This window comes from Anopheles arabiensis, chromosome 2 (genome assembly GCF_016920715.1).
Source record: "Anopheles arabiensis isolate DONGOLA chromosome 2, AaraD3, whole genome shotgun sequence".
NCBI lineage: Eukaryota > Metazoa > Arthropoda > Insecta > Diptera > Culicidae > Anopheles > Anopheles arabiensis.
The window spans coordinates 22,817,462-22,840,379 of record NC_053517.1 but is presented as its reverse complement, the minus strand read 5'-3'; the positions used below and the strand labels follow the sequence as shown (position 1 = coordinate 22,840,379).

The 22,918-nt window shown below is 49.9% G+C and overlaps 1 protein-coding gene across 1 annotated transcript in view; it reads left to right on the top strand.

The window, feature by feature from the left end:
• LOC120908534 (nuclear receptor subfamily 2 group F member 1-B) overlaps positions 1–22,918 on the top strand; it is a 78,744-nt gene that overhangs the window by 4,698 nt on the left and 51,128 nt on the right. The window contains exon 2 of the mRNA XM_040319649.1: positions 14,703–14,852. Within this exon, the coding sequence (XP_040175583.1) occupies positions 14,703–14,852 (150 nt within the window). The remainder of the gene's footprint in view (positions 1–14,702; positions 14,853–22,918) is intronic.

Below are 22,918 nucleotides of genomic sequence, written 5' to 3'. Positions count from 1 at the left end.
ACCGAATGGACGGACGGGGGTTGTTGCGCTTTTTGGTTGCCTTTCTGATTTGTGTGTGTATGTGTTTTTTGTGCCTCTCAATGACGTTCAGCAGCTTGAAGCTTAAGCAAGCGTATGCAAACGAAAGGAGTAAGAACGAACGATCGGGCAGAAGAAACGCAACCCGAGCGATTAAGCGCTCAAAGCTTTTTTCGCTTGCTTTAGGCAAAACAAAACTCGCTCCAGCTCCCGAGTATTCTGGGGGCGCTGGCGCCAGTATTCTGCGATAGCTGCCCCCCTCTCGCAAAACCAAAACACTGATAAGAGAAAATGTAAGTTTTTCCTACCTCATGACACATTGCTGATGACACAAAACACAACGGCGAGCCGCCGCGTGCCGCCCCAAAACGGAAGACGCTCTAATCAAAACCTATTCCGTTATTGTGCTGTCACTCGAGCACCGTGCAAATGATACACTAATATTATGTAACGGAACCTCAACTGTGCCTCTTCACACCTCTTTTTTGCCCAGTTCTCTGCCAGCGTGTTCCAGGCGTGCCAAAGGGTACAGGCGTATCCTTTTCGAAGCCCCGAAACCGGAGGAAGATGACGTCGTCAGCGGTCCGGGACCGGTTTTTTTTTTGCTCAATTCCAACACCACGATCACTCGCTTCCAGATGCGGCGCTGTGTTGTTTTGGCGCTTTAAATCTGGGAAAACACACACATAGCAACAAAACACAAGCAGAAACACACGTTCAAATGAGAAGCAAAAGGGGGCAAGGATCACCGGAATCACAGTGGGAAAGAGGAACGGAGCACAGATATATAAAAAAAACCCGGAAAACCAGTAGCATCATCCACAAACGATTGATGATGATATGATCTTCTTTCGTACTCTCTCGTTCCCTCTGTCTCTCTTGATCCCCGCTGCCCGTCGGCTTACAAACGGTTTGCGTTTGGTCCCCTGTTCTCCCCGAGTTCGCTCGATCCTGGTCAAATGTCAAGCTGCACTGCAGTCAATTAATCGCGTGCAGCCCAGCCTTACTACCCAAGAGGGAGAAGATACAAATTTAGTTATCATGCTGCCGTGCCTTTAACCTGTTTTGTGTGTGAGTTTTTGGTTTTGTTTTTGTTTGTTGCGTGAACGTGTTCATCTCATTGTAAAACTAGTTTGGTGCCTTTCTTTTAACCACTTTAGCACAGAGAGCGATTTGATTCGTCCTTTACCCCTTTTTTGACTCACACTCGACGTGCTCGACCGTTAATAATCGTTACTCGGTGGTGGCTGAGGGGGTTTTTAAACTGTCCACTCAAGCCCACAAACGGGGTTTAAAAATGGCACCGAGAGGGAGGAAAAACTAATCAATAAACCACAACCATCTTTAGTTACTACCACCACACCTCAGGGTTTTGTTGTTTTTTCATCCTCTAAACGGTGAATGTGTTTTTTAACTTCTGTCCCTGGCTACAAACACGATCGAACCGTTAAACGGCACATCGGTCGGTCGGGCTGGGCTGGTGGGTGGTAAAATAATTTGAAAAAATAGTTATCACACAACCCGGTACAGCCCACTGTCCAGACACGTGTCGTGAGTTTGTGCTGCTGCTGATCGATTGTAGGAAAAAATAACCTTCCACGGCGCCACCGGCACACACACACACGTACGCGGGAAAGGGTTTTGTGACCGTCGGACGACCATCAGGTGTCGGGAGGTCAATTGCGTATTTGCTGTCGCATTTTATGGTCACCCCATCACCATCTGCTTGGCTAGTTTCGCCGCAGCACCACGATCCTCCTGTAAGTGCTCTTTGCTTTGAGCGTCGCTCGCACCAGGCTAGAGGTCATACGGACTGCACTTAGCAGGGAAGCAGGGCGGTTATGTTTATGAGCCAAGTTATGCGAGACCTGCATGCAACACTTGAGAACGTCCCCCTTCGCAACAGTGGATGACATAATTCACGACAAATCGAATCGAAATGTGACTGTCACCGTTCGCCATAAATCGGTGCATGTTAAAAAGAAGAAACAAAAAAAGCCCGATAATAAAACAGCGTGTCAAGTAATCCGATTATTTAACTGGTCAAAACAACAGAATCCTTTCGTTGTTTTATTTCTTGTCTGGGTTTTGATATGCATCGCTTCCAAAAGCATCTCCAGAATTAGGCACGCGAGTCGTGCGTCAACAATCCTTCCAGCGGCTCGGAACCGACAGACTCATTACAGTCAAGCATTACAGTCTGCTGCAACTGATAAGCAGCGGGCCTACACGCCGGGACATTCCGGATATTTCCACAACCACAACGCTCTGTGAGCGTGTATGTGTGGTTCCAATTTATAAACATAACGTGTGCTCATTTCCTTCAGTGGAAGATGTCCGCGTCCGTGTCCACAATCGCGTGAAGCGGTAACTCGGGCGGTAATTTCTAGCCGCTTAATCAGCCGCTGGCGCGTCCCATTGGTGCACAATTGGAATGTTTTGTTTTTTTTTTTTCGCTCAACCACCAACAAGCAACCTCTGGGCGCTATCTCGCCCAACGGCGGCCAGTGTGTTTGGAGGGTGCAGCCGCGAGATAAGCGGCCCAGAAAGTGCGGCTCAACGTATGATGGCCAGTTGCTTTTCCCTTCGCTTCTTCGATCACGCTTCGATTCGAGATCCGTTTCTTCGATGGCCCATCGTTGGTGTGAGAATAAATGTGTGGTTTGGTGGTGGTAGTGCGGTGCAATGTGAACCAGTGTTACTAGGCGAGAGTTGGATTCGAACCCGCTGCGCTTAAAAGTGAGATTCGGCGAAACATCCTGTCCCACCGTAAGCCGCCGGTATCAGTGTGTGCCAAGGTAACTGTGAAGGGAGTCGATCAAGGTCCGACGAAGGTAATTACCGGCACTCGGACCAGCTGATTCGTGTGTGTGTCTATGTGTTTATGAGTGCTCGTTTTGCTGTGTTGTGTGTCTGTCCCGCTAGCTTGGTGTGTGCATTCTGCCTCAACCGGTGCATAATTGCAGTGTACGGGCGGGCAAGGCTGGGTGATTATGATCAGTGCATCCAACGCTTCCGTGAGCTAGAATCTAGCCGCAAATGGGGGAGGGTGCACTAGAACAACCCGAGTCCCGGAATTGAGGCATTATGTCGGCACGGTGTGAAATATGCCCATCCACCCGGGCTAACGAACTATACCCGTCATAATGGGTTTGTTGTTTTGCAACAGGGCATCAGCATGCACTCCAGACATGCGATCGCTTTAGATGAGCCAAAGAACCAACACGAAAGCGTTATGGAAAACATTCCCTCAACCATCGACCTGTGCCGAGGAAACGGTTCCCGGTGCGGCAAAGGTTTTGATGGCAATCGCTATTCAGATTAAAGCAGAAATTAATTACAAACAAAATAATCGGCCTCATTCTAGCACCCGCGCAAACACATACATTCACTGATGGTCGTCGGGGGGTTCTTTTTTGCAAGCAATTTCACACTTTGTGCTGTTACGAGAATGCTTTGCGGCGATGCTTGGAAAATCCCCTCGTCCCACCTTAGGTGGCCGTAGAACGGGATGTTATGCAAGCAGCAGACCACGGCTCTACAGACTGTTATCTTCCGAGATACTGCGTATGATTCACTATCGCTCACACTAAGAACTCTGAATTAGGGGTGCGAAAATTGTGCAATCACGGTATAATCTTCCCTTACCGGTGGTGTGTCGGTGGCGTTTCGGTGTCGAAAACAAGCCTTCCCGAGAACTGTCCCACATCTTAGGCCGCTGCATTCCTTTAGAAGCTTCCCTAATTCGTCTAATTAGCCATAACTGTCCCACCGTGTTGCTTACCGGCGGGGTTTCCAGCGAACTGCCCACCGGACCGTAACCGACGGCGCGAAGGGTGGCTTCCCACATAGACACAGACTTTTCTGCTTTTCCACTCAATCCTCCGACCCGCTGGCAGCATTCTGCGGAAATTGCTCAACCGTTTTATTAGGGCCGACGGCAAACGCTCCCTCTGTTTCGCTTTCATCGGCCGACGGCGACGCCGGGGTGTCGCATCGATTACACAAACACTTGCCGTCAGAAAAAAAGCAACGATTTCATGCCAAGCCGCGTGAATGTGCGTGGATGCGTAATTTTCATCGGAATTTCTACACCGGAGGCGCCATCCCGAGCGGGGCGAGACAAATTAAGGAGCCGTTTTCCTAAAAAAAGTGCAAAGAAGTCAATAGAAACACACACACAGGCAGACAACAACTGCACCAATTAAAATCAACACATCGTTACACGGGACAATCACCAAGGGTGGAGGGATAAAACAACCAAAAAACAATTCGTCACGAAATCATCCCGGTGTGCTTAATCCGTTTCGCCGGCCAGCCTAATGTGGACTGATTGCCATTGTTGCAACACACACACAATCGATCGGGCAGCTCCATTTACGGGCAGCAGGAGGGGCGCAAGATTCTTCCACCGTTCCATAGTGTGCGGGGGTCACTTCCACTGCAAAGCGGGGTCGGGTGTAGCCACGAGGTGTGCAACCCTAGGTCGCCAACGGGTTCAGTGTCAGTGGAGCGCGCAAAAGGGAATCGGGTTTTTATTAACTATTAACCTCAATCGCGGGAATGATCGGGCGGAAGAAGAGCGTGCACACGATCGCTGTTGAGGGGGGGGGGGGGGAGGGGGAGGAGCCGGGTGGAAACTCACGCGACTACAATTTCCACACACAGAGAAAGAGCCAAATCCGTTGCGATCTATCGTACGCGGGATCGAGATCGATTTTCGATTTTAATCCCGCACTGCTCCGCGCCTCCCGATGCCGATGGGAACCAGCAAAATGTGGGGGGGGGAGATGCGGGATGTCGGGAAGAAGAATGCAGGAGATAAGACGATTGTAAGCGATCCCTTTCACCCGCGTCTTTGGTCGAAGAGAGGTTATGTGCGCGCGCGCGCGCGCCCGACCAGACACACACACACTGAAGGATGAAGTGAGCAAAAATCGTGACCTACTCGTGGCCCATGATCAACCCTGTCCCCCACGTACCTGCCCAGTCACTTCATACAGCATTATCGCAAGTGACGTTTGGCGAGAGAAGGGAGCCAAAATGGGAAGGGAAAACGCATAAGTAAATGCCGCTTTTTTATGCTGCGACTTCTTCTACTCCTTCCGATCGGGTCAGGTCGATTTTGACGCGCTCGCACCCTTCCCCCGCATTGTTTTGCTTTACCGGTATGCTCATCACTTGTATGTGTGGGTGTGTGTGTGATAAAAAAGACTCTATAGTGTCTAGATACATCACGTCCCGCTGCTCATTTTCATCCCCTCATTCAGCGCGCCAGACTCCCTTGGCTCTATTATGGCTTTTCGTCGCCGGTTTCCGCGATCAATCGTTTCGATCAATGGCAGCCACCCACTCGCACAAAGCGAACCACTTCAAACCGTGCTTGGAGTCGCCTTTCGTCGCTTATTAATAATGAACACAGCACAGCACGGTGCTCTCGCAAGGTGCCCGGTGCGAGTCGGGGAGAATGTTTATAACAAAACAAAAAATGAAAAAAACATCACCCCAATCACCCGCCCGGCATCGTTTGGTGGCGATTGCACCGATTATTATTGATGCTGAAAACGATCACGCTGCTGATGATGATGGTGATGATGATGATCATGATGAAAACGATCAATATAATCAGCTGCCATCATCATCAATCGCTAATGGGAGATGGACTGTGTGTGTGTGTGTGTGTGTTTCCGTGATGCTTCGATGTTGTATCGCTGCTTTGTTGATAATTAGAATCACAGGGAGAGTAGGGAAGCAGAGCTATTTCTAATTCAACTGGCACGACACGCTCAAAGTTGTAGTGGTTTGTTCCCAGTGTGTTCCCAAACGCACGAATCAACGCACGATATTAAATTAAGCCTATTGAACTTCATTTACTCGAACAGCGAATCGAAGACTGGGATACGTACCATAGAGGGCGCAGATGCACGCGGGATGTTTAAATTGGTTTTAATTAACTCAAACCATGCTGCTCGCGTTCAATGCACACCGAACTTTGCATTCCTGCTCAGCAGTATGTAACAGCATCGCTCGATGTACGCCTGAAGTTTTCCGCTTGCTGCGACGCAGCTTCACGAAAGCTTCAGATGCTCGTTTCTGGCTCTGCCTCAACTACCTTTTTTTTGTGCTTCTTCCAAACAAGCAAACTCGGCACCCATCATCATCTTCAATCGTCATCATCATGGCCTGTGTCGAGCCCGCCTTCAAGTGGCACTATTTTTAGCGATGTCTTTATTGCGCGACTATTCCAACCCCGAGGGCACCAACACTCTAGGTCCTTGTCCGTTGTCTTCCTCTTCCCTCTTCCCTTCTCCGCTGCCCAACTCGGAAATGATGTTCTTCTACACAGATGGTGTTGAAGATTCGATCCAATGATTAGCATCTCCCAATCGAGTGTAGCATCATTTCGGGAGAGGAATGGGAGACAACATTGTGGTACCTCCACTTGTGTTCCCTAAAAAAACCCCGTCCCCACTCTTCCCTTGGGCCACGAGAAGAAAACAACAAGTGATGTTAATTCCATCGATGATGACACTTGAACAACAACGTTTTACCTGACAAACGGCTCGAAAAACGGGTATGGTTCGTGTTTCCTTTCGGCACAGAGTGAATGGATTTCTAGCAAACGGTGACGACAGTTTAAACCCCTTTTCACGTGTGCTGTTTGTTGGGGAGGAGATTTGAAGGGGGAAAGCTGACGAACTTTATGAAACAAAAAGAAACACGAATGGAAAGTTAAATAGAGTTATTGAACACTGCTGAACACACATCATCGATCCCGGTGTGTTCGGGGTGTAACCACATTAACGGGCTGCTACATATTATCCCAGTTTTTTTGCAACACTGTTTACCCATCGGATGATTTACGTGCCTTCTCTTTGTTTAATAGTTTAACTTCGTTAATGAAAAACTTTCCCCAGCATTTAAGAGACGGTCTAGAACAGCTCACGGGGCCTTGGCACGTCCTATGCGAATATTTGCTTCTTTAAAAAGCTCATTGGAAGTTGTTGCACCGTTTCGTGGTGCTGCCTGTAACGTCTGGAGTTTGTTGCTGAGCTTACATTTCTTCGTGCGAAAGTGGAAGCAAAACATAGGCAGAACCATGCGCATCTCTGTTGTTCAAATCGCTACGAAAAGGATGATTTATTACACATGAGCTTCCATATTGTTTTACTTGCTAACTCGTTCCTCGGGATCTTCTAGCTAAATAGTACCCAAACAGTCTGTATAATGTAGGCTGAATGCAACAAAGATTCCAAAAGATGTACCTTTCAACTATCGCACCAAAGGTTGGCAAATTTGCAAATCGGAATCAGCCCTGCGCCGCTATACACTAGCGGGCTCCGTTCCATTTGGTCCGCCGAAAGGTCAGAGGTCATTCAAACTAAGTCGCCCTTTTTTCGTAATTCGATAATTATTGCCATGTTGGCAATTGCACACTGGACAGTGGAAAAACAACAACACCGTACAGCGTACCCAGAACCAGAAACACCAGCAATACACCTTCCCGTGTGCCGTGTGAAGAGCCTGGGAACTCTGGGAAGCGTCTCCGTCTCGGGATTCCAATTTTAATTCAACCGCTCTGGTACACCGACCCACCCACAGGTACAAACACACTCACAAACACTCCGTCTCTAGCGATCGATTTTAATTCAATATTATTTTGTTGCTCGTTTCGCGTTGGCCCGGCTGGTCGCGACTTCGAAAGCCCTGGCCGGACAGCCAGCCCGTGTCCGTTGTTGCTGCTGAAGCTGCTGCTGCTGCTGCGGGCCATCTTCCTTCAGGGCACTTTCCCGTATTCTTCCCCGGAGAGGGACTCCGTTCGCGGATGGGAAAGAAGATAATAGCCCGGTAAGTCACACCGGACCCGCTATCGGACACGATGCAGGGATAGAAAGAGAACAGCATGGAGAGAGGAGAGGAGCTTCTTACACACCCATCCCCAGAAAGGATGGTACATTCTCGGTATCGTACGATGCGAAATTCGTCTTCTCGTTGGGATAGTGCCGGACCGATGCTGGCAAGCGCAGCGACGAGAGTGCTTCGTAGGAAATAAACTCATAAGTACCTGCAAGTCGTGATCTTATTCTTTATGCAGCTTTGGATCACAAGGCGTACAGGGAAGGGGGGGGGTGGTTGATGAGACGTGGAGGTAAATCTTCGATCCGATCGAGTAAGCATGGTTCGGTCGCCTTTACTGTCGCACGGTTTTGTTGGGGTGGCGGTGTGTGTGCGTTGAGGCAGGGCGCGTGCACTTCCTTTTCAAACCAGCGCGAACCACGCGAAACCGAGGCGCATAACGGTTTAATTATGTTTTAAAGCAATCCCCGTACTCCCCCGGACCGGTGCTAGCGCCGGTAATAGGGTTAATGAAAACGATTGCGAGTAGGAGGAAGGAAGGAAGCACACAAAACACATACACCAAAAGAATGAAAGAAAAAAAACGGAACGCTCCAAACGCTGATTCTTCCAAAACGGAACGACGAAAAGCGAAGCAACGAAATCACTGCACCCCTGCAAGAAGGGCGCACACAATCAGAATGTGTTTCCTTTTGTGTGTGTGTGTGTGTGTGTGTGTGTGTGTGTGTGTGCTCCTTGCCTGCTCCCGCAGGGTGCTACACCTCATGCCCCAAGCAGCGTGCGTGTGTGTGTGGTGTGCGGGCGCGCGCGCGACCCGATCGCGAACACACATACTCGATCTTGCCGACGCAAAGGCCGCGCGCAATCGCCCGCAATGCGGCGGCCCCTTATCTCGGCGCATCGATCGGAAAATAATTTATTATTTCATATGCCCCTTTTTATTAACTGCTGCACGACTCGGCACCCCACTTCCCGTGCGTCGCTTATCTGTGCTGCTTCCTCCCCACCCACTGCACCGTTGCATTTACTGCTGCTGCTGCTGCTCGGTAAAGAAATTGCTTTTCAAACTCCTCCAACAAACCAGTGAGTTGGTGCGGGGATGCTGCGATGCGGCGGCGGCGACTTGAGGACCGATCGTCGTGTTTACTTTCCTTTCGGTCGGTTTCGGCCGGATAAGCGGCCCATGATCGATCGGTCCGCTGACGGTGACGGGCTCGCGAGGGTTTTTTTTGCTGCGTTCTTATTTCTGCCTCTCTTTTTCTCGTTCTTCTCTCTGCTCTCGGTGCGCCCTTAGTTGCGATGAGTGGAAAATTATAAGATGGGAAAATTTTCACCACCAGATAACGACACGGCATTGCGAGATCAGTTCATTGGGAGAAGTGAAGTGGATGTCGTTTCAGCCAAGCGCTGCGGTGCTGAACGGAACAAATTGTTGCATCTATATTGCATCGCCTGGTTATCGGACACAGCGATCGATGTGTTTAAAATCTCTCTCTGTTTTTTCTCGCCGAACCATTGATGTTGGCTATAAATCTGTTAGAACGGTTGTCAACGTGATCGTTGGTACACATGTAACGTATGGCTCGTGTGGTTCGCAGTGGGTTATGATTTGTTTTGTTTGTGTGCAATATTTACTATTTTTGCAGTGCTATCGAGTTCAACGCCACTCGTTTTTGGGGTGGTGGGTGCAATTTTCGGGTGTCTGATTTTTAATCAAATGCAATTGAATTAAACCTTTCCTTGTACTGTACAGCAAACGGTGACCGACCCGGGGGGATGTGTCGCAGCGTATAGACAGTTTTAATTTCATCTCCACAATACATGATGCGGATGCTGTGGAAATTTAAAAATATAACATACAGGCGTGTATGTGTGTATGTGTGTGTGTGCGGGCGTGTGTATGCAAATTTATGCAAAATTATTTCCTGTTAAAGCTTCGAGCCATAGTGCGCGACACCACCAACACAGTCGACAGTAGAAAGAAGCCCTCCTGTACCATGCTCCTTGTTGCTGCCGGCTGTTTGATATCATCTCGTTGCGATAAGCGAAGCGGAGGTGGTGATGGTAGGGTTGCGTTGGGATTCGATGGCCGCTGGCCAAATTTTAGAACCTGACGGCTCATTCATGCCGTTACAACGAGAGAAAAAGCGAGAGAGAGAGAGAGAGAGAGCGAAAGAGAGCAAAGGGGAGTTGAAATGCCATCGGGGGCCACATGGGACTGCGCGCGGCTAGTTACAACCGCAATGTGTGACCGAACTGCTTGCATAGTTTATGAATAATGTATTCATACATCATATGCTCCTCCTTGTGGGTGTGTGTGTGTGTCTAAGTGTGCGTGGTTTAAACGTAAATTCCAACACCATATCACCGCAGGGCAAGGGCTACAGATGTAGTAACACACACCACACCATCTATTCTTGCAAAAGATCCTTTTTTTGCTTTGCTTTGCTCCGTACAGCTCCCACCTTTCCCACCAGATGTTTCTCAAAACTGTCACGATTCTTTGGCAACACCGGGCCAACAGGAAGATAGCCAACGGGTGAAAAAAGGGGGACATGGGGAAGGTTCATAATCAATTATCTTCCAACGAACCACAAAATTATCTCGTTATGCATCCAATCCGCCCTCGCTCGGGCAGGAACGCAGGCGAAAACAGCACGACCCAGTCCGAACCAACACAGTGCCGGATGGGATACGCCAACACCCTCACACTGGTTTGCCCTCAGGACAGGACAGGGCACACACACACATACACGGGGTTGTGCTGTGCTGTAACTTGTGGGCCACAACTCGGTGGAAGCGATGGAATGGGAGGATTCACTTACGAAACCCGGGGATCTAGATAAATAGGTGTATCATCGGGATTTTTTAATTTAATTATCCCGATTTTGCTGCCCGCTGGCGACGTGATGGATGATAACGAGAGGCACAGAATGTGGGTGAGAGAGAGAGACTAACAAGAAAATGAAGGAAATAGGTGGGAATAGGTATGAATTTGAATCGGTGGAGCCAGTTTATTCAGATAATAATGCATCGGATGAGATAAACGCAATGGGTGAAAACGTAATAATTTTAAAACTCCAATTTTGAAGCATCTTATTGGACTGACAAAACAAACATGAACTTATAGAAATTACCCAAAAAAGTGGAAATTAAATTAAACAAAAAATTGCACATCAAACACAAACCGCCGACAGATTGCATTCCCAAGTCTCGCACCCGTTCCCGCACACATTGCACATCGACACAACCCGATCGACTGAGGACAGCAAAACGGCCGCAACCCATTTCCTACCACACACCGTAATGCACCGACCAAAGGTACCGATGGGTTACAAATTGAGCGATAATCTTAAATTAAGCAATTCTCATCGCTGCTGCATCACCGGTGCATTGACCATCCGGTAGGTGATGGCAAACGAAGCGTACACATCTTCATCCCCGCGAACCGCCTATCGCGCACACACACACACACAGATTGCACTACATATTAGCTGCTGGTGCCTTATGCGGTGTGCTGGCTGAGGCGGCATACCTTGCGGCAGTACTCGCACACTCGCTGCACACTCTAATTATCCCAGAATGCAGCCCAAGAGATTCATAAACAATTCACCCAGCACCCACAGCTTTTTGTTGCTGTTGTTGTGTTACCCAAGCGCCAGCGTAATGAGATAAATAATGAGAATCAACCCGGTCCCGTGTGCTCCACATTGGCAGGCGGTGCAGTTATTTAAATTTCAAATCTCCTCACACATTTGCACACGGCGCTCCGGTGGCTCTGTGCGGAGTGCACGATGGCAAATTCGGTAGTGTTGCGCTTTGATCTTCACCGGCGACCTCCGGTGAAGCTGCTGACCAGTACGGGTAATGAAATGACCTGTGAGCCGAGATGTAATTGAAAAGGAAAACTTAAATCTCACATGCCCCAACACACGGGCGCAAGGATTTCCCAGCATGCAAATGCTACCGGGGGGAATGATCCGGGAAAAATTGCACGTGGTGTGGGCATACGGCAATCTTCGGCCGGCTCGCCCCAGTGGTGTGTCCGCGGTGCATTATTACATATTATTATGATTATATGCAGATTGCAGGCACAAACTCGGGCACAGACAAGCGCCAAGTGTGTGCGCCCCTTCGTGCTACGTGCGTCAGCATTCGGAAGCGCGCGAAACTCCCGGAGGGCACTTTACCGACCTGGGCAAGAGAGCGAGATCCAGATCATCGTCTGGCTCTTCGACCACCGCGAACCTTGACCACGTGATTGCTGCTCTTGGCGGTGGTGGCGGCGGTTGAGAGAACTAAAAGGAGAAGTAGACGCGGGTACGCTAATTTACGTTAAACGGGGTAAAATAGTGGGAGAAGCGAAGATCCGTTAATATCCCATTACCGCTCGGGTGTTGCTTATGCTTAACGTCATGTTTTTTTTATTGTTTTGTTTCTCTTCCCTGCTTTACTTGTGTCTCCTGTACCTTCCTCATCCGCTCATTCTCGGCATGCAAAAGAAGGAATATTGAGGCTTTGATTTATAGCCTTCACTTCAAAGCCGCACGGCGCGCAGTTTTCCTTCCCGATTGATCCTTACAAGCATGAGGCGGTGGACCGATTTTGTGGCTTGAAAATTGAAATTCATATTGGCAAAAATGGGTTCCGTCCGTGCGTGAAAGTGCACCCAGCCACGACACCCGCTCCTGCATCAATCGGGAGACAAAGTGCTCCTATGCGCACTCTAGTGAGTTGTTACTGCTCAATTTATCACCCATTTTAACCGGTGCAAACACCGCACCGAATCGGCAACAGATTCCCCAGTCTTGGCTTTCGGTGCACCCGGTATGTTTGCTTCTGGGTGGTGTTCTGGTGTGTGTGTGTTTACGTTCGTTTTGTTTTCCATTTTCCATTCCACTCAGCAACCGTCGGAGGCGAGTGTCAATTAGATACGGAGCTGCCAAACACGTCGGACCACCGGAAGAGAAATTTATGCTTCTCCGCAAATCAATCTGTCGAAGATGTAACTTTGAACCATTTTTACGATCTTGCCCCGGGTCAGGCTTTAGCGGGGGTTTTGTTTTTGGTCGCCGGTACCGAATGGGGGTCCCTTTCCCACGGCCCCGGATTTGCCGGATTTGCCCATCGCAACCTTCTAAGCATAGCACCGTTTCGGAAAGAATGGTTGTTTTGCTTCTGCTTTGCTTCACCGTGCACCACACAAAAGTGCATCGTGCTCTCGTGCAGGCAAAGTATGTATGCAAATGAAGGCAAAAAAACGGCACATCTATTGTCGTGCTGGATAGAACGCTCTAGACAAGGGCTAACTTTTTCCTTGATTTCAAAATGGCTACCTTTTTGCTCTCCAGCACTGGGGGGACATGTACGCAACAATCACTCTGCTGTGCTAGGCATACACAATCGGCACAATAGTTTCGGGACTGTGGCCTGGAATGGAAGATGGACCTACCCATTGCCATTGTGTAGCGGTGGCCATTCAAATGCACCCCCGGGATGCAATTCGTCTGTTGGAAAGTTTACATGCTTCTGTGTCCAACCAGCAACACACAAAAAACAGAAAGAATGCGCCATGATTGTAACAACCAATTGTGACAATATTTCGTTGTTTGATGGTTGATGGTACAAGAATTGAAACGTAAACCCTAACGAGAGAGAGAGTACGCCAGGAGGTACACGTTTCCCGCCAGCAGGCAGTCCTGCGCGACACGCAGGGATGTCGTTTGCGTACGGCAAGCGACAAACGCACAAAAGTAGCAAACTTGCCCTCGAGCGGAGCAAAAGCGAGCAAGGCCGTCCGGAATGAAATTGTTCCTAATTGCTTGAAAAGTTTTGGTTACTTTTTTCCCTTCCCGATACCTTCCCTCCATACTGCGGGCCACCCGTTGACACCAAACCCCGCCGGTGGGGGAGCCGTTGTTCCACGGTGAACGATGCCGATTGTTTGACAGTTTATCAGGACCCGGCCCACTGCATTGGTGCCTACCGTCAAAGAATAGACACCATGGTGTGCGTGTGCACGTTTCCTTTCACAGGCGCCGCCAAGCAGGGCTGTAATAGAGTTCTCCCTCTTAAAGAAGCACAGAACTTCTTCCTAAGGGATGGTAAGAATTTAAGGATGAAAAAAACCGAAAAATTGCTACAAATTGCTCCCATTCTCAACGGCAGGAGACCGCAAAAGGTGGCCGCCGTGGTTCGCAACCGAAACCGTGTATCCTCCCAAATCCACACACACACACACTCCACACGCTTGATGGATGATTAAAATGTTCCCAACCAGGGCCATCTGGTTTCACCTGAAATCCTATCGAGTCATTATCGGGCTCCGTCCGGCGGGGAAACTTTCGCCGCCACCAAAGATTGCCGCTCACTGATACCACAGCAGTAAGGCCTGTCCGCGGCCAGTCCCGACTAATTACGCCGACACGGGGGAGGTTAAACTAATTAATCTTTCCACGAAAAAAGGGCAAACGCTCGCGCCGCCCTGCATTACAGGGTTAGCGCTCTTTCCCTTTAGAAGGTGATGGCGGGTGTTGAGGTGATGGTGGTGGTGGCGCTAAAAAAGATCCGCCCTGGAAAACCTCTGCTCTCGTGTGATGGCGAAAGCCAGCTAAATAGCTTCATCCATCGATCAGGCCGCCCATTTCAGAGCGAACGCGGCGCACCGTCCCGTAATCGATCGACATTTGAACTGCGGCCACGTCCAGATCACGCATTGATGTCGTTAAAGCCGCGTTCGGACGCTTCCACTTGCTCTCGTTTGCAGGACGCATCACTTCTTCGCAGTGCTAATCCCTTTTGTTTTTTTCTCTCTCTCTCTCTTCCAGGCTGCAAATCATTCTTCAAGCGCTCGGTACGGCGGAATCTCACCTACTCCTGCCGGGGCAATCGGAATTGCCCCATCGATCAGCACCACCGAAATCAGTGTCAGTTCTGTCGACTACGAAAGTGCCTCAAAATGGGAATGCGACGTGAAGGTAAGTCATCGGCAGACTTTGTTTTTCTGCCTCATCCTTACACAGCTGTGACATAATCGTTGCCGTCTGCAAAACATTCCTATTTCCACATGGGTGTTCTGTAGTGGGCTTGTTGCATGGGCTACAGTACTGTTCGATAATTAGATTCGATGGCATTGCACACACTTTGCACAGCTTGCTGTTCGCAAAACAAGCGGGGAAGCCATGGTTTGTGCGACCCAGAAAGCCGTCACCACATTCACACCGCGTCAAGTGACAAACGATGTCAAACGTGTAGGGCCGTGTAGGTGAAGCGGAGGTGTTGTCACCAGTGCCCGGCCGTTCTAAAGTTCCGTACCATCGCACGCCTTCGCCGCGTCATGCCGGTGTGCGCTTGGTATCAGCGGTTCCCTTTTTTTCCCCGTTCCTGGGCAGAATTTCATCTGCCAGCGATTGGAAATGTGTTGGGAATTCATTCAATTAGTCTTTTGCCGGCGGAAACTCCCCAAAAAAAAACAAACCATTATGGTGCTGCAGCGAAGCACATTGTTGTGCTTTTCTAAGGCTCACAACCTCGCACGCCACGCAGGAGTTCCGAATTCCTTCAGCTTTAACCCTTTCCGTTATTGGCCGCGGGCATACATTATGTGTGCCAGGGGGGAGATTTTGCAAGTATCGTTAAGTAATTACTGTTTTTCTCAAGACTGTTCTCCCGTGCCCATGGTTGCCTATTGCCTATGGTTGACTTTACGGCAAAGGCGGCAACAATAATATCGTTTCCACGTGAACACCTCACGAGGGCCGTGGTACGGGCGTCATGCCGTGGCAGGGCACAATAAAAAGGAGCCTCCCCTGGAGCGCTACGATTGTTCGCCGCATGTGCCGAAATGTGACGACTTCTTGGGAAATGTTTGGCTCCGACCTACTCGGGTGAGATTTTTTGTTACTGTAATTTACATCTTGTGTTCCCATCGAAAGTGCACTCTCGTGTGACCCTCTGTTATCAGCGCACCGCTGCAATGCGATTGTTACCGTTCAATGCAGCAAAGAATGGTCTAATGTTTTACAACATGCTTGACTTTGTATGGGGTTCTTGTTTCGCGCGAGTTCAAGATGGTGCGCCGCCCGCCGCGCGAACCGTATCGGATGGGAACGATCGATAGATCCTGAAGGAGATCTCATCAAGCACGTATCCCGCGGACTACTTGCCGTGCCGAGTAGTTCGATTCAACTCGAGGATCTTTGGCCGTTTGGTCGATTCGTCCACACTTACGAACAATTGCGTGTCAAAAAGGAGCAAACGGAAGTTCCGCCGTAAGTGGATGCGTGTCTAATTCATACCTTGCTTTGGTATGTTGCATGTGGCAACGGAAATTTTTCCTTTTTTAAGGACAACGGAACAGAAAGGACGATGATTTATGAAAACGTTATGATTTTTAATACTTAAAACAAATATACCCAGCAGCAGAGCACACAACCGGTACCCGCTACGCGTGGTTCTGCCCCCTAAAGAGTTTGTGTAAGGAACAAGGGGTTCATGGTTATTTTACTAACGTGCCACACACACACCACCTATTCTCGCTTCATGTCTTGAATCTAGAAACAAAAGACGCTTCTCCCCGGGCTGGGGACGTCTACACGGGCGAAGAATTGACCGGCCAGCCGATTCGTATCGTATCGGGGTAATGGAATATTTGAACTATTCTTTGCCCCGACACCATTAGCTGCAGCCTCTTCGCCTGATGATTTATTGCCCGCCCATCTTTCCCCGTGTCTCGATCGTCTGACCGAAAACCGACAACGGCCTAAGGGATCCTAAGGGAAAAATATTACGAAAAATAATCACAATAATGACTGGACAGTGTCCGAATTTCGATCGGAACACCGAAAAGGAAGGACCGTTTCTTCTGTGCCCGCATTAATCCGCTGAGAAAACAGTGACCGGCCGCTGAAAGGGTGCACACTGTGAGAACGATTGCCAAAACACACACACATGCAACATCCCTTCGGAAATGCAAAGGAAATAGGGAAAACCGGTTTTCTATCACTGCACATCCTTGGCCGGCCTATTGTCCGGTCGATTGGGTTTTCCGGCCAAGAACGAACGGCGCACGACGGAACTGTCCACTGTCCGGGTCACCCTGGTCAAGAAAATGGTCACTCCTGGACTGACCGTTGGAATAAATTATAATTCATTAAGATTCGGTCAAGCGGCCGCAGCAAGGATGACACGGCCACTGGTGCCGGTATGTTGTAATCCCTTTTCCGGCTTTTGAGCGCGGAAGAACAGGGCGTCGGCACACCATTTACGCAAGGATCTAGTGCCCCTCTTCCGAAAGGGGTTCACTGATCACGGCATCGAGGTCACGGATGTATGTGTGTGAGTGCAAGCAAGATGGACAGATCGGCGCACACTGTCGGCAATTTAGCTTGCGGCGAAAAGCCACGGGCAAGGTTGCACATCTCGCAATGCAATCGCGTCATAGCGACACTCCAGACCATCCTGGATTTGATGTAACAAGAAGAACAAAAAAAAAGCAGGAGAAAGAAGAATGCTGCTAGAATGAGAAAGGGTCCCGGGAACTGAAGGACAGTTCACCACCGAAAACAACGGGATTTGGGTGTGAAGATTACGGGTTTAGACGTTTTTGTTTCGGCCGATGGTCAGCGGCCACAATTTGACAGATGACTGGATGAAGGTGAAAGTCTTCTTTCCTCTCCAATCTGAGAAGCAAACAGTGCCTGGGCTCCTGGGCGGCAACCGTAGCCCGAGCAAGTCCTAAATCGTTATGCCGGGAAACCGATGTTTCAATGTTGCGTTACAAGAATGAACCGTTTATCGAACAACTCTTACATACGTACATACAGTACAGCCAGTACAGCCGCCCGCGTTCGCACTCACGATCGATTATAAAACGCAAAACGCACATTTTCACACGGTCGCGCGCGCTCACGCGAATTCACAACCACGTACCACGCCGGAGCGACCAGGGCCGATCGTATCGTAACGGCACCGAACCACTCTCCACTCCGCCAAATTGATGATTATATTGTTAACAACTATTGGCGGGAGGCTGAATTTGCGCGAGGACGCACGGAGGGGGTTTCGAGTCGTACCAAGGGGCCGCCGCTGAATGTCCCGAATGATTTTGCCCGCCGCGATGCAATCGAACGTATACGGCCCGGGCACCGGATAAAGGTGAACGGTGATGATCGGGATTCGGCATCTGGAACGAGAGCAGCGCACCGCGTCCGTGGGACAAGGGACGGGCACGGCCATCGGCAGGAGTGTGGAAGAAACATAAAACATAATCATAAAATAACACTCCTTCACGAGTGCCGCTGCATATACACACAAGCCTCAAAACATACATTCTTACACGCCGTGCTGTTACTCGCGTGCTCTCTCTCCCTTCTTCCCCGTTCCGCGTGTCGCGCCCATCAGAACAGCGTAAGCGACGAACCCGGCAAAACGGTTCGCGCAACGAGCGCTTGGAATCGTTCGCAGCACAACACGCGGAACGAATGCCGTTTGCCGGTCGTATCTTCGGCCGGTTCGATCGTTTTCCATCCTTCTTGAAAGAACAACAACGCGAAAAAAAAAACGCGAGAAACAATCACTCACAAACTGGTGGGTGGATGATGACGACGGCGACGAAGACGATGATGCTGATGATGATTATGATGCTGTTGTTGTGGTCTTGTTTTTTTTTTGGATGATGTTGTTTTGAGCGTCCAAAAAAAGTGCGTTCCTCCTCCTGGCCCAGGTGAAAATCTGAAAGGAGTTTGAGTGCGTTGTCTGTGTGTGTCTGTGTGTGAAGCTAAGGAGAATATGAGGGGCGCACCAAGAACACAGGCCTTTCACCAGGTTGGGCGCGGCGGCGTTGTTCGCTTATCGGGCAGATGAGATCGTGTACCGTGGCGTTGTGTTTGTTCCGCGGATGTGTTTCATTCTTCAATCCCAAAAGACATTCGATCCTGTTGCGGAAGAGATGCTTGGTCTGTTGTTTGTTTGCGCCTTCTGTCGCGCCTGCTGAAGCATTCTATTGTGTCGTCAGGGCAGCTAGATAATGGAACAATAGTGCGCAAGACAGCGATCGCACCGAGCTGATAAGCGAACAAACGGAACCCCAGCAGCACGCGGGATCTTGCCGGAGGAAGCTGCTCTTCCGACTTTCTCGACCGCAAGCGAACGAAACATCAAGCGTGTCTGTTGAGACGCTGCTTCGGTCATGAGTCACCCCTTCTGTTACGCATCCGTTTTCCCAGGTGAGGTGAGTTTTTCCAAAACGGTCTATTGTTGCACAAAAAGGACCCTGTCTTTGGAACTTCTTGGGACACACACACACACACACGCATTACGGAACTGTTTTGACCACTGGTCATCGGGAATAATCAAGGCGATGAAGACACATTGCAGCGCAACGGCAAGAGGAGACGAGAAGAACGCAAGGACGCTACCAACCACCACCAAAAAAAAGGGTTACCAATCCGCTCCATGGCAACCTTTTCCATCCCGGACGGCGGACGCTTGGAAAAACTTAATTAAAATAAAATGTCCATTTTTTAAATGACAAAACAGCGTCATAAATAGCGTAAACTTGCCGCCGGCACATCTCACAGGTCGTCCGCTTTCAGCACGATCCGACCCAGCGTAAAGGGATGTGCTGTGCCCTACGGGCAGAAAACACCTCTCGATCGCTGAGCCCGTAAAGGGACTCGGGGTGAACCGAGAAGAGATGAAAAAAGGATTCATTCCGTTACTCTCTTGCTCGTTCTCCTCTGTGTACCAGTCGTCCCTTAATGCCACATTAGCCAATGTATCCTTTTCGTTCGTTTCGGGCTCTTCAAGACCTTCAGGCCGCCGTACAGTTTACATTGCAACCCCTTTTGTCTCTCAACACCTGAAACTAATAAGTGATCATAAATTTGACCTTCGAGCGCATCCCGATGCCCGCTCTCGAGACACAACAGTGGTTCGGCGTCTTCGAGGTCACCTTCAACCGGTGCAGGACACTGCGCGTTGCGTTGCGATCCGACCTGGTAAAAGGGTCGTGCCACCGTTTCCCGAGCGCAGCCGGGGGTATTTGCATGGGAAATTGTGCAATTAAGAGGCAAAAATGCTAAAACTGAACGAGGCGATGGGTTTTCTTACCACGGTATATCAGGTACGCGGTGGACACCGGACCGGGCCGGCACCAAGAGTGATGGCAAACGATTAATCAAATTAGGCACCACTTTGGGAGGTGCCTTACCGTTCCAGCTGGAGTCACGGAAATCGGTAAAAAGCCGTTGAAATGCTTCCTGAACGCTTAACAAACAGTTACAAATGAGACAGATAACGCATTGGATGTAAATCTGGCCCATTACGCGCTGTCCGTACTGTCCCGGAATGACTTGCCGATGCCTTAGAAATCATTGGATATCGTATGAAATCTTACACCGTCATGATACTTCTTACCATCCATCCAACCTTCCCGACGGCCACATCGTTTACGGCACATTGTATCGCAAACCGTTACCAATCGAGCCCTGTTAGGCTCGTTACGAGTTGCACTTGGACAATTCTTATCAGACATCTTCCCAGAGTAATAGCGTAACAAATTCGCACAAACTGCACCTAAGGAAGGAAGGAAAGCAAGGCATTTGTACCAAATGTACCCAAAGCCAAGGCAAAACGGGCAGAGCTCCCTTGATCCTGTCATTTGAATTATGCTCATCATTTTCTTTCCATCCTAGAACCAAAAAGGTACAACAATATGATGGGCTCGATTGTGTCTAGGCAGTGGCAAAATCCTTCGGCCAGCCATAAACTCATCCATGCAAATCATCCCCTGACCCGCGGCTGCCATCGACCCGGTTCCGCTCGCAGTATTCTGCCGAAATTTCCGTCCATACGCTCGGCTGTGTGCGAATATTGTCTGCACTACACTCATTATGCAGGACGCGTCCTCTGTTTTTGCGCGAGTGTGTCCTGCACGGAAAGGGAAAACGGTCCAAAAATCCCATCGCCCCGTGTGCCGCGTCGTGCGATCCAGTGTCTTAAGTTTCGAGGCTGAACAGCAGCAGCACCAACAAGACATCTCGTTTGTCTTTGTACCTCTTGATGGCAAAACACAGCGAACAGAGCGTCCCTTTTTATCTTGTCCCTTTGTGCTGTGTGTGTGTGTGTGTGTGGCTGCTGCTTCTCGGGCATGGTAATGTCTTGTTTTCGTCCCGGGGTTGTGTTGTGCAGCTTGCGCAATTTTTGGACGACACGAAACACACCGCACTACAAAACGGCCGGTCGATAATTATCTACCTTTCGGCTGGGTCCGGGGCTCTAGGCGCAGAGATCAGAAATCTAGACCGTCCACCCTGGTACGAGGGACCACTGCTCGGCCCGGCCCGTCTGTCTTCCGCAGCCGGGAAAGAGTATCCGCTTACCGGGCCGAGTAAGTCGAGCGCTGGGAAAAGTGACCGATGGAAACGTGTGCGTTCCTCGTTTCGTTTACGTATTTCCGTTCCGGATCGCTCGAGGGAGGGAGGGGGTCTGGGTAAAGATTGGGCAGGGAAATTAGCCCACAGTGGACGCGCAAACGGTGAGTGCTGTTGACTGTGGTCGCATTCGGTGGTTCTGAAACTGATTCGGTTATTCGATACTTTTTTCCGCTCGCGCTCGCACACCGTTCCCCATCGCCGTACGGTTCCGCGGGCGAACGGTGCTTGGGAATGGACAGCCAACCTGGGAAGGGAGCATTCGCTTCACCTCACTGTTTGACAGCTCTTCGAAACTTCAGCAGCAGCACCACCATCATTGACACACAGCAAATACACAACTTGCGGAAAGGAAAGGGAACGCGCGCGCGAGCGTAATTTGAATAATTGTGCAAGATGGCGTAATGATATCGGCCGCGCGGAATCACAACACACCGTGCTGCGCTGCTGCGATGATGATGATACCCGCGCGAGCTTGGAGAGAGGATATCGCGCGCACGGCGGATGCCAACTTTGTTGTGACCAACCAAGGGTTCCGTGTCGACTGTGTGTGTGTGTGTGTGCAACAATAGCCCCGATCGTGCACGATTACCCCGGCTAAATGAGGTTAACGATTGGTGACGCATCGCACTCTAAATGCCTGTTCATAGAGAGAGAGCTCACGCGTAAATGATCTCAACGCAGCAACACACACACAATAAGTCAATAGCCAATCATACATCGACACCTTCGCTTGGCAAGACATATGTACCTGCGTTGGTGTCTTTTTCTTCGTTGGAATGACGAAGATCGTCCTCCAACCACCAAAACCTCCATCGATAATCGTATCGGAGCGGCTGCTCTGCGCTGCACAACACGCAAAAGGCTCTCTAAGCAGGGCGGGCATTAATCGGTCCTGGTTGACGGCTGTGGAAGTGACCGTCCACCCTTCCCCGGTGTGTGCCGCTGACGCCCGCTGACACTGCTAACCGTTGCTGGTCCAGTGACGGCCCCATCAAGCGTGCGTCGGAAAGCAGCACGTGCCGGCGCGCAGCACGGTGCGCTATGGAATGCTGGAACGGGCATGACATGGCATGTTTTGCGCTGATGGCTATAAATTCCACTCCGAGCACCTTGACGGGGGGATGGCCGCATCCAAATCCAAATTAGATTTACAAGTGCCAGCAAACGGGCAAGGGGGTAAGAATGCTCATTTTTTTTTTTTAAAAAGGAACATGACGAAAAACGAAAACAATTTACGGATGATTCGTGTTAAAGTCCCACCCAAATGACCATAAGTGCCACACATCACACACACACACACACACTGGCTGGCTCATCTGGCTGTGAAGTGTTTCGAAAATTGGATAAAAAGCCATAATTCATAAATCAGCTTTCAAGGGGCCCAAATTTGCACCGAAAACAACCTCACACACACGCACCAAATTAAAAAAAAGAGTGGCCAACAATTGACCCCAAGCGGCCATTTGAACTTGATGGTGTGCTGCCCCTGCTACCGTCATACACACGCACACTCCTGGTGCATTTTGGCAATCGCCGCCACCCCGTTTGACATGCCCGTCGCGTTGTTAACCTCTTCAGCGGAGCTCTTGACTCAGCAACAATTTCGC